Source organism: Ctenocephalides felis, unplaced genomic scaffold, assembly GCF_003426905.1.
Source record: "Ctenocephalides felis isolate EL2017-DRISC unplaced genomic scaffold, ASM342690v1 CF-g0.4_SCAFFOLD_01492, whole genome shotgun sequence".
Classification (NCBI taxonomy): domain Eukaryota; kingdom Metazoa; phylum Arthropoda; class Insecta; order Siphonaptera; family Pulicidae; genus Ctenocephalides; species Ctenocephalides felis.
In genome coordinates this window covers 40,066,174-40,077,285 of record NW_020537646.1, presented here as the reverse complement: position 1 = coordinate 40,077,285, position 11,112 = coordinate 40,066,174, and the positions used below count along the sequence as shown (strand labels likewise).

Below are 11,112 nucleotides of genomic sequence, written 5' to 3'. Positions count from 1 at the left end.
AAAACTTTTTATAAGTCAACACTATTTGAGCGTCACTAAAGCACCACATCAATGAGGTAATTTTAAAGTCACTCGAGTGTCCAGTTCAAGTTCAGTATTTTTTGGTGAAATAAAACTTTTCATTGAATCTTTCAATTAGATTTCCACATCATCTGAGCAGTTCATTGATAAATTCAGAATGACAAACTTAACAAACTAGCAATTTCTGAATAATTTTTGTGTCGTCGTTCACCTCCATTTTCATCATAACGTTATCACAAAAAGTTTTCACACCACATTAACTTCTACTCCAATTTTTCCTCCTTCTTTTCCAATAAGAACATTATTTTAAGGAGATTGTTTCTTTAACTCGTTGCGCCCAAAGACATGACTTGTCCATTGGTTTTGGCAGCATAATTTCCTTGACTGGTCGCCAAACCATTATTGTTAGGGTCACCTCCAGGATTGCTTGACCCTCTTGGTGGGCAAGTCGTCATTTGTTGAGACTGCTGGTGATTTTGGGACTGAGGTTGTTGATTCATCATTTGATGAGGATGTGGATGAAGACCGTTTGTCATCTGGAATTACAAAATATTTTTTGATTAATTTTGGCTTAATTAGTAATGGAAAACAAACATTACGCATAGATAACACGAAAGAAAAGATAATATCATGATTGCTTAAAGCTGTGGTTATCCATCTGTGGGACGCGCGTACAAGGGGGGTGTACAGCTGTTTCCAAGTAACTACTTTCAAAAATAAACCAAATATTGCTTATTAATTTGTAGTCTGATAATATCAGTGGAGTACTTATAAAATAAAATTATTGAAAAAATTAAGGGAAGCACAAAAAATTTTTTTATTACAGCGGGAAGGCGCGGCGAGAAAAAGGTTGGAAACCACTGGCCTAAAGATTTTTGTGATGTGGACATTTTCTCTGTTAGAAATCAATCTCTTTTCTAAATGAGTGTCTTCAAAAAACTTTTCAAAATCTAAAAATCTCTTCCAAAACCTAAATTAATTATTCTATTGGGAAATATTTGGTAAATGTGTTAAAACTTTAAAAATAATTTGTAATGATATTGGCGAATTATTAGTTAAGTCAAACAATTGAATTTTATTTATCGATAACAAAATGTTCAAAATTCAAGCACGTTAGTGCTTTAAAGATAATATCTAATAATATTAGCGAATTATTAGTTAAATCAAACAATTTAATTTTATTTACTGATAACAAAATATTCAAAATTCAAGCACGTTAATATTTTAAAAATAATTTATAATGATAATAAATTTTCCAAAATTCTTATAATTAGTTAAATCAAACAATTTAATTTTATTTACCGATAACAAAATATTAGAAATTCAAGCACTACAATCTAAAATTTTTCTTTCTTAGATATCGATGAAGTTTAATTTGAAAATATGTAATGGAACAACGTAGAGTAATTAAAATCACTAATGAGGCTTGTAATATTATGTATATTATTAAAATATTTAAAAAAATTCTGATAATTCAAAAAGAAGGTAAATTCTTAATTGTTTTTAATTTGCTTTTATTGCTTATGTATTATTCTCGTTGTAACTTTATGACAGTGGTTTCCAACCATTTTGCACCGCAACTTTATGACAAAAGTTTCCAACCTTATCGCGCCTCCCTCAATTTTTTCAATAATTAATTTTTTAAATATTCAACTGATATTAACAGAATACAAATTAATATGCAAAAATATGTAAAAAAATTGCATAAAAAATAATTATTTTTTGTTCAATTTTTAATATTATTTCAATACTTTTGGTTTATTTTCAAAATTAGTATTCTGGAAACAGATGTACGCGCCTCCTTGAGCCCCCCTGAGGTGGCTGGCCCCACAGGTTGGAAACCACGGCTATATGATGGAATTTAGCATCACTTATGATAACACAAGTATGAAGTCGAACTGAAATTATATTCTGACATTTGTGCCATTTGGAGGTTACATTTTCAAAGAAGATAGTGTAATACCCCCAGTTGTACTGTTTATTGCGGTTGTTAAAAGCTTTCTGCCATTTCGGGACTACCAACTCATGCGACTTCTCAACAAAAAAATTCCGGTGATATAACATAGCTATTTTATTCAAGAACTGAACCGTTAGTATGGCCAAACTTTTACTAAAATTGATAACCCATTTTCGATAATTAAGGGAAAAAATATGGTGCCTGGTATGGTAAAAATTAGTAAATACAAAAACCAAAACAAAACCAAAATTTTAATAAAATCTATAGCCATCAATCACGAAAATTCGTTTTATATCTCAAAACATGTTCTGGTATAATAAATATATCCTACCGACATTCATAGTCAATAAATACATCTAAAGCTACTTCCATGAATTGACATTGGAATATAATTTTTGAGATTTTTTCATAATTTATTTAATTTGTATTATCAATAATGTTTCAAATGATTATTTAATAATGAAGAATTGTATTATTACCATAAGATAGATATATAAAATCCTAATTACTCACAATTCCTTTGTGTAATATATTATTGAATAAATAAATCTTTCCAAACAAAATAACGACTAACATCTATATCCTTCACTAGAGAATGCAGTCAATGACTCATTTTTGATATTTAGTGGAAAAAATATAGTGCCTCGTATGGTGAAAATTAGTAAATACAGGACGGATATATTATCCAATATATTATTATATCTTCAAACTATGCTATCCACTTTAAATCCCCCTGATAATCTAACTAAAGCACATACATCTTAGTATGCGGTCTCAGGAGCTCACCTGCGCAGGTAGACCTCCGGCGGCACCCGACGCCGCCTGTCTCTTCAATATCGGGTGATGCGCCATCGACGCGAACACTAGGCGCTCCTCGTAGTCGTACTCGCACAGGATTTTGTTTTCGCACAGGTAGAATCTATCGCCCACACAAAACCTGAAACAAAAGAAATTATTATATAATTATAATGGTTTTAATTATAAATTATATATTACATATTTATAATAGCATTAAAAATATGTATATTATTTAAAAACAATAATGTAATTCAAGTCATACTTCAAATATGACATGATCGGTTTGTCATTGTAATTAGCATTTAGAAATGAACGTTCATTAGAGAAATGAAGTATTTGCTGATTAATAAATTCTATAATATTTGTTCACACAGTGGATTATGTTAAAACAACGCCTAAACAAATATTGTTTTCGCAACTTCACTCATCATGTAATCGTGTGGGAGAACTTCATGTAATTAAAATTAACATACATTCATTGAATGCTTGTATTTTTTTACTTTTTCGTCAGCGATATAATCTCATTCTTTGAACAGCTGTAATATCTGTCTTGCCTAAAAATATTTTTCATTTTAATAACTTCAACGATTTATAGAAACTATGAATAATATTGAAATAATATCTAATCATTAAGCTTACGTTTAGCTCACGGCACAAATGTTTAATTTGTTTTATTATTTTCAAGGAACAGGGTAAAATATTCTTCTCATTCAGGCATTTTTCATTAAATCAAGATTTGTACTACGATGTAACTTTAAAATGTTTATTTATCTATGCCGATTTCCTTGTTGATATCGGTACGCATACAACATTGATGCCGGTAAGCATACTACGCATACAACGACAGATCTCTATTCACGTCTAATATATATATGCGTATAGTATACGCAGTGCTGGATTTACAGTAGGGGCAATCGGGGCTACTGCCCAGGGCGGCAAATTTTTGGGGGCGGCAAAATTTGGATAGTGAGAAAAAAATTCTATACAATGTAATCAAATTTTTTTACCAACATTTTTATATTTCAAGAAATATAATTAACAAAACATAATACGATTGCAATGCAAAATTTGGGTTGAAATAACCGATTATTAAAATTTATTATTTTGCCTTGCCTCCCTCTCCGAACGTAAATTATCAAATTGGTTAATAAGTTATTAAATTTGGCAATTTGGCTAATATAAAGATCCGTAAACAAGCTGAAAGTTTAAGAAAAATATTTATTTCAGTTCTCGAGCCCTCTTAAAATGACGAATTTGTGCACTTCCAAGTTTATAGCGTCGAAAAAAGTTTAAACTAGTGACTCATGGCATTGTGCCTTAAGACAAATTATTGAAACATCCCGTACTAAAAATTACATTTTATAAAAAGCTTTTCAACTTTTTGCAAAGCAATCGCGCTGCGTAGCTGTTTCAGAGAAGAAATATCGAAACTCAATTACCATTTTTCGTAATTGCCTTTGCCAAAAACTAATCAGCACGTCTCCCCATCAATACAAATCTAATATTTTTTAATTATTTAAGTCGATTTCGGGAACACGGATCAACCGATTTAAATGATTCAATTCCTATTTATAACGAGACGTGCTGATTAGTTATTGGCCAAGGCAGGTCCAACTGTTTTGAAGATACGGGCCAAAATGCCAAAAATGATAATTCAGTTTTTGAGAAAAGAAGCGTCCAATATCATTCAAAAAAAATTACAGAATAAATAACTGCTTAAATTTGTGGGAGGCAGGTTTAGCGGTTTCGATAATCCAATAAAAAAAATGGTAAAAGAAACATTTGGTGGACAAAAGTGATCACAAAACATATGCACATCAAATTATCAGATATTTTAAAAATATGTTAATAAGTATAAATTTTGTTTACATTTATATGCGTTCTGTAACATTGTTTATCCGTTAGACTGCGACGCGGCGTTTACGCGCTTCTATATTTTGTCCCTACGCAGCTGAAGCAGCGCGATTGCTTTAAAAAAAAGTTCGAAAGTTCGTAAAATTTCAGGGATGGGGCGGCATTTTTGTCAGTGCCCCGGGGCGCCAAATTTCTAAATCCGGCCCTGAGTATACGTCTAATCACAATCGGCCCATATAGAAATGATACCATTGAGAGCGAATGACACTCGACTCGGCATAAAGCACTTCCGTTGCATTTGTACGGATTTACACCTTAGTCGCGCCTAAAGAAGTTTTACTTCAAAAAACTTGATTTTTTAAGGTTTAGAAATATTTTTTTCTAAACTTAAAAAAATTACATTTTTGAGAAGTTTGAAATTCTTGAAAAAAAAATGAGTGAAGCAATCGCTCTGCATATCTATTTTAGAGTCGAAATATCGAAGCGCGTAAACGACGCATCGTAGTCTAACGTATTAAGATTAGTACGGAACCCATGTAAATGTACACAAAATTTGAATTATAATCCCTAAAAAACACCGGATAATACGATATGCATATGTCTAATAATCATTTTTGATCGCCAAATAGCATTATCATTTTACTTTTTCTATTGGACCTCCAAAAACCCTAGTTAACTTCATCCATACAAAAAAAAATGATTTTTGAATCATTCAAATTGGACGCTGCGTTTTCTCAAAAACTGTAATATTATTTTTGGCATTTTTTTGCCCCGAATCTTCGAAACGGCTAGACCTGCCTTTGCCAATAACTAATCAGCACGTCTACTTATCAATGTTTTATTAATCATTCAAATCGGTTGATGCGTACTTTATACTTTCACATTAAATATTTTATAACAGTACATTTATATTTATTATAGAAAAATGGTATATCATATTGATCATGTGGAAAAATTAAAAAAAAGGTTTAACAATTCTTTTAAAAAAATCTCATGACAATATTTAGCAATTAATTACATATTACAGCTATGGGTCCATCAGTATGGCATGGTGTAATTTTGCTTATGTAGTACTTAATATTAGAGAAAATACAAACAGTAAAACAAAGACTGTTATTTCATGTATTAAAGTATAAGATCAAGAGGTCACCTTGCAACCCATATTATTTAATTCAAAGATGTCCTTAAATATAACTGATAATAATGTCACAAATTATTGATGTTTCTTAACTTTATATTTGCATATCATAGTGAACAGGGTCACCTATTACTAGGTAAAAATCATTGCTTGAAGCCTTATAGACAAAATTTTTAGAATACGTGAAATTCGTAGAATCAGCATTTAAATTTCTGTTAACCAAACGAATTCAGTACTACGATCAAAGTTGAAAACGGCACAAAGTTCACAGCGAGCTTTTTCGCTGGTCTATGTCAACTAACCCATTGTCAAATGTTACCAATACGATTTTAAAACTTTTCTTCTATTTTCACAAAGATTTTTTCATATTTTTATTTCTTTTTATTGCCAGTAGATATAAAGGTGCGATAGACACATTTCAAATATTCTATATTCGTACTATAGGGCTTTAGTGCTACTGCGATTGACAAGCAATTTTCTAAAGTCCGTTCTGTCAAATATATGGATATATCCATACAATATATCAAATCCTTTATGAATTACATCAGTCGCAAAATTAACAAAAATAGACCAGTGATATATGTCCGAAATCAGGCATTGTCAATCGTAGAAACTATGTTTGAATTTAGCAATTTTTTTTTGTTCTATATTTTATTAACTTTCATGGTAATAATAAAAGACTATATAATAAGTACACAAGAAAAAAAAATTTTTTGGTTAATTTTGTTTTTGTTGTATTAATTTTATTTCCATTTATTTTCTTCCAAGTTTTTTGCAAATGATAGAACACAATACAAAAAGAACGTAAGCAAAATATAAATAAAGTGTCGTTATTGATATATTTAATATTATTTTTATGAATATATTCAATATTAATTCTATGAAATTTTTAATATATGCAGTTTATTTGAATAACAACTAACTAACTAACCTAATAAATTTTTCTTAACTCAAATATTAACTGAGAACCATTATTAGAGCGTTTTTTTTTAATATTTCAATTTGATTGAATTCAATCAGAAAGATTTATTAGGTTAGGCCAAGGCACAAAGGTCCAATTTGACTATAAGTATTTATGCTGTCTAAACCCAAATTAACATCAAAATGCATACCACGTATCAAACAAATAACTATAGAACTATGTTCAGTGAAATTCCCTACAAAAATATGTTTTTGTTTACTATTTGGTGTTTTTAACCAATAGGCGGTGTAAAATGGCACAGCCAGGGGACAAACAGATCCAAAGTTTTAATTTTAATTTTAAAGGAATTTTACGAAATAATAATAATCACATTAATCAACCAATGTTAAGTATTAATATTATGGACACATTTTTTGCATAGATAACGCTATATATAACCTTGATTTGGTATTTTGTCAGAAAAATTCATCAGTAGAGTTAGATTAACTATTAACTTGATTTCTTGCAATATTCATTTTTGTTGACTTACTTTTTTATTTACAATTTTTTATTGTTTGCACTTTTTCCAGGAGAAAGGTTCAGTTGGTTCTTTTTACCCCACCCACATGTAAGCTTTTATACAGACTATATAAATACATATTTTTGAAAATAGCGTAAAAATGAATATTCATATTATAAAACAATTAAACAATGTCCCCTAAAAATCCTATTAGGTTCTCGTAAACTAAACAACAGTGCTCACAACCAAAGAACCTGAAAACGAAGGAAACTACTCATGTTATTGGTGTTCAAACATGACCGTATATCTATTGATAACGACGTTGCTTGATTTAAGGTGGTTGCACATCTTTGCCTTCTACTTTTAAATATTATTTTTAAAAATATCCTAACTTTACTAGTATTTGAGATATATGGAATGTTAGAAAATCGCAAGCAATAAGTTTCTGGAAAAAATCGGCTTGTAATATAATTGAATAGGACACAAAATATTCAAGGAGCTGCGTGTTAAAACCAATTATCTAAATCTAAATAACAAATAGTAATTATAAGGTTAATATTATTCAAGATACGTTTTGCTAAAAAAATATCTGATTTGCTGACGACTACGTTTCACAGAATTTTTGAAATTATTGGAAAAATATAAGTGAAATTCAGAAGCTTGAAAAATATACAAATTTAAGTTTTATAGTAGAACACAGCAAATACTGCAATTATTCCAGGCATGAAATCCTCTGAATGTAATTAACCGTTTTGGTGCCATTCATAAAAAGCCAAGCATAATTACTCTGAAATTTGAATAAGGGAAAATAATATGTAACGTTTGTAAAATAATGTTTCAATTTTCAAATTTTTTTCAACGCATTTTCTAGTTGGATTATTTTATGAAAATATAGGCTAAAAGTAAAAATTTCTGTAAAAATTCAAACAATTTTTCACATAAGCAAACTCAAAAATACATCGACGCGTGAGTCGCTATTGTGCATCTCGCACTTTTATTATAGACAGATTCTTTTAGATAGAACAAGCACGAAAACGGGTAAATTTTGATTTCGATCTTCTCATATTTGCAGAACTTTTTGAGAATCTCAATCCTCCCCGTAGCCCATGACAGATGTAAACGTTTCGTTTGTTTCGCGACAAACAAACAATTTTCCATTAATTATTTAATAACGCGCGGGTCCGCGTGTGTCCATTGAAATCATTGCATTGTATCGCACGACGCGCGACATATATTCCCGTTCGGATCTCCCATACGAACCTACATACACATACTACCATCATACTATGCCAAACCGAAACCAAAGCGATTGTATGCGCCAGATGGATTACCAGCAGCCGGATTAATTAATCCGCTGGAATTATGCGGTAAAGAATATAATTGCCGGCGGACAATGAAATGACATAGGTTAACGGGAGCATATGCGATTGTTAATTTCACCATCCATGATTTTGATTTAATATGAGTTCAATTCGAAGTGGCATATATCATATTAAGCAAATTTGAGCAACTTAACATTTTATAAAATAAAACCTAGTAGTGCATCGCATCGTGCCATTAAACAAAACAACAAACAAATTAATTGGTTTGAAATTTTTTTTTTTAATTTTGTGCATTTTTTGAAAATTTTGTAAATTTTTTGAAAATTTTCAATATTTTATCAAAGCTTTGAAATTCTTTGAAAATTTTGTTTTTTTTTTTGAAAATATTGAATTTTGTGAAAATTTGAATATTTTTTGAAAAACTTGGAGCCAATGAGAGCCCATTGAAGTCGATTGGTCCATACTGTCAAAAATATCAAAGACATTTCTTCGAAGTATATAAGTGAACTTTAAAAATTATAAATCTTAATACGGAACCCGAAGAAATTCAAACAAAATTTGTACTTATTATTGAAATATCTGATAACTTGATGTTCATATATGAAAGCCAAATGGCTTTTTTTAACTTTATCTCTTGACCTCCGAAACCGCTGGGGCTGCCTTCCTCAAAACACAAGTAAAATGTTTTTTTGATTCGTATCTCATTTTTGCTCCGTATCTCCAAAACTGTCACTTATTGTTTCAATTCCACTTTATTGTTTTTCTAGTATTATAATTTTACTATTTATTAATTTTTATTATTATTTTGCTTTTATTTCAATTAAATCATCATACTACGGATATCATTTAATGTAAATTCTATCCTTTGTACTCTTTTTATTTATTTAAATTTATGTTATTGTTTATAATCATTACTAGATGTTAAATTATTTAACAGTTGTGATAAATATTGAAATTAAAAAATAAAAAAATCTCCAAAACGGCTGGACCTAGATTTGCCAAAAACTAATCTGCATGTCTCCCCATCAATAGGAATCGAATGCATTTTGAATCACTCAAATTTGCATCCAAGCATACTACACATAATACACATACACACAAACACCCACACATATACACACATGCATCCATTTGTGCTAAAGTATGCTAAAATGTTCAGAAGACCTTGAAATTTGAAGATATCCAAATCTTTTATTCTCGATTTTTTGCGATTACTATAACTTACCCACCGCATATATATTTATATTTAGTTATATATTAGTTTTTTTTTATATTTAGTCAGTTTTTAGTTTATTTATTACTTAGTTAGTATTTTTTTGTAAACGTTTGCTTTAGTAATAATTTCATGGGCCTACAGTTTAATCAATAATTTATTATTCAGATTTTTAGTTAAAGCCACTTTCTGAACTCCTTTTTTTTATTTAAACACAAATATTTGTTCTGTTTATTTTATAAAATAGCTTATTAGATGAAACTGTATTTCATTATTATTAAGGAAATAAAAAATGTTTTACATATAAACTTTAGAGTCATTGAGAAAATTCGAATGTTTAATTGAGTTCAAATATCTTTTGAACATATTTCAACGGTCTATTTAAAATCACAATTTAATGTCTATATTAATGTAATAAATCGTCATTAACTATTTGTTTCAATTTTTATGCATAAATGGAAATATTAATTTAATATATGAAAATATGTTTTGTTTGTTGCTAAATATAATACAATAAAATATAGGGCATACTTTTTTGTAAAATAATTATTACCTAAATATTTTATATCCTTAAGCAACTTTCCAGATAGCACATTTAGATGATGGGCTTAACTACCAACAGCAATACATTTTTCCTTATAAACTGACAAAAATCTTATAAATTACAACATGTAACCAAATATTACCTACTAACATGTAAATCTGTGACCATTTTCAGCAAATTTATGAAATACACAGCCGCCAAACACTATAAACGCGACGGATCACAAACGCTCTCCGAACACAATGCGAAACGTTTTAATTGGCGCGCTAAATCATCATTCATTCACGCAGGTTTAAACAAATACTCACTCACACAGACAAAGAAAAACGCACACGATGATGAAATTATAAGCAATACATAGAAATATTGTGTATGGGTGCACTAATACGTGGGCAAAAGCGCATTAAAACATACCCCGTACTCTCTATAAATACCGAACCGCATATTGTACTCAAACTGGCGAATATTAATACGAGGCGAACAGGGGCAGAATAGAAATGATACATGGAAATGATATGTTTAGAATTTTCAGATTATTTTATAACGATTATTGTTCTTTAATCTAAGTATATATTTACTTGTTTCCAATGAAATAAATATTTGCCAATTCAAAGGCAGCCATTGGGTTCTAAAAGACATTGTACAATTGATCTTTAATGAATAGAATTCTATAGCCTCCCCCCATAAAGTACTAGTAGTTTAACTTAACGGCGGTTCCATGGGAAAAAAAGCAAGAGAAAAACGGACTTTTTGTCGGTATTATTTATAATGATTTCATCAAACCCAGACAAAAAGATTTAATAAGTCTAATTAAAACAATATGTGTTTAATTATTCTATACATA

The 11,112-nt window shown here is 29.7% G+C and overlaps 1 protein-coding gene across 1 annotated transcript; it reads right to left on the bottom strand.

The window, feature by feature from the left end:
• Positions 1-344: 344 nt before the first annotated feature.
• On the bottom strand, positions 345-10,436 carry LOC113371232. The gene is made up of 3 exons (XM_026611869.1): positions 10,411-10,436; positions 2,765-2,915; positions 345-557 (listed from the first exon to the last, which is right to left on the bottom strand). The coding sequence occupies exons 1-3, from the start codon at positions 10,434-10,436 to the stop codon at positions 345-347; spliced, it is 390 nt and encodes a 129-aa protein (XP_026467654.1).
• Between the last annotated feature and the right edge of the window lie 676 nt (positions 10,437-11,112).

Excerpts from the sequence above, each read along its gene's own strand:
- LOC113371232 (XM_026611869.1), bottom strand. The coding sequence starts at position 10,436 with ATGGTCACAGATTTACATGTTAGTAG. Across the intron at positions 2,916-10,410 it reads ACAGATTTACATGTTAGTAG|GTTTTGTGTGGGCGATAGAT; the intron begins GTAATATTTGGT and ends CTTTTGTTTCAG. Across the intron at positions 558-2,764 it reads CCGGAGGTCTACCTGCGCAG|ATGACAAACGGTCTTCATCC; the intron begins GTGAGCTCCTGA and ends TTGTAATTCCAG.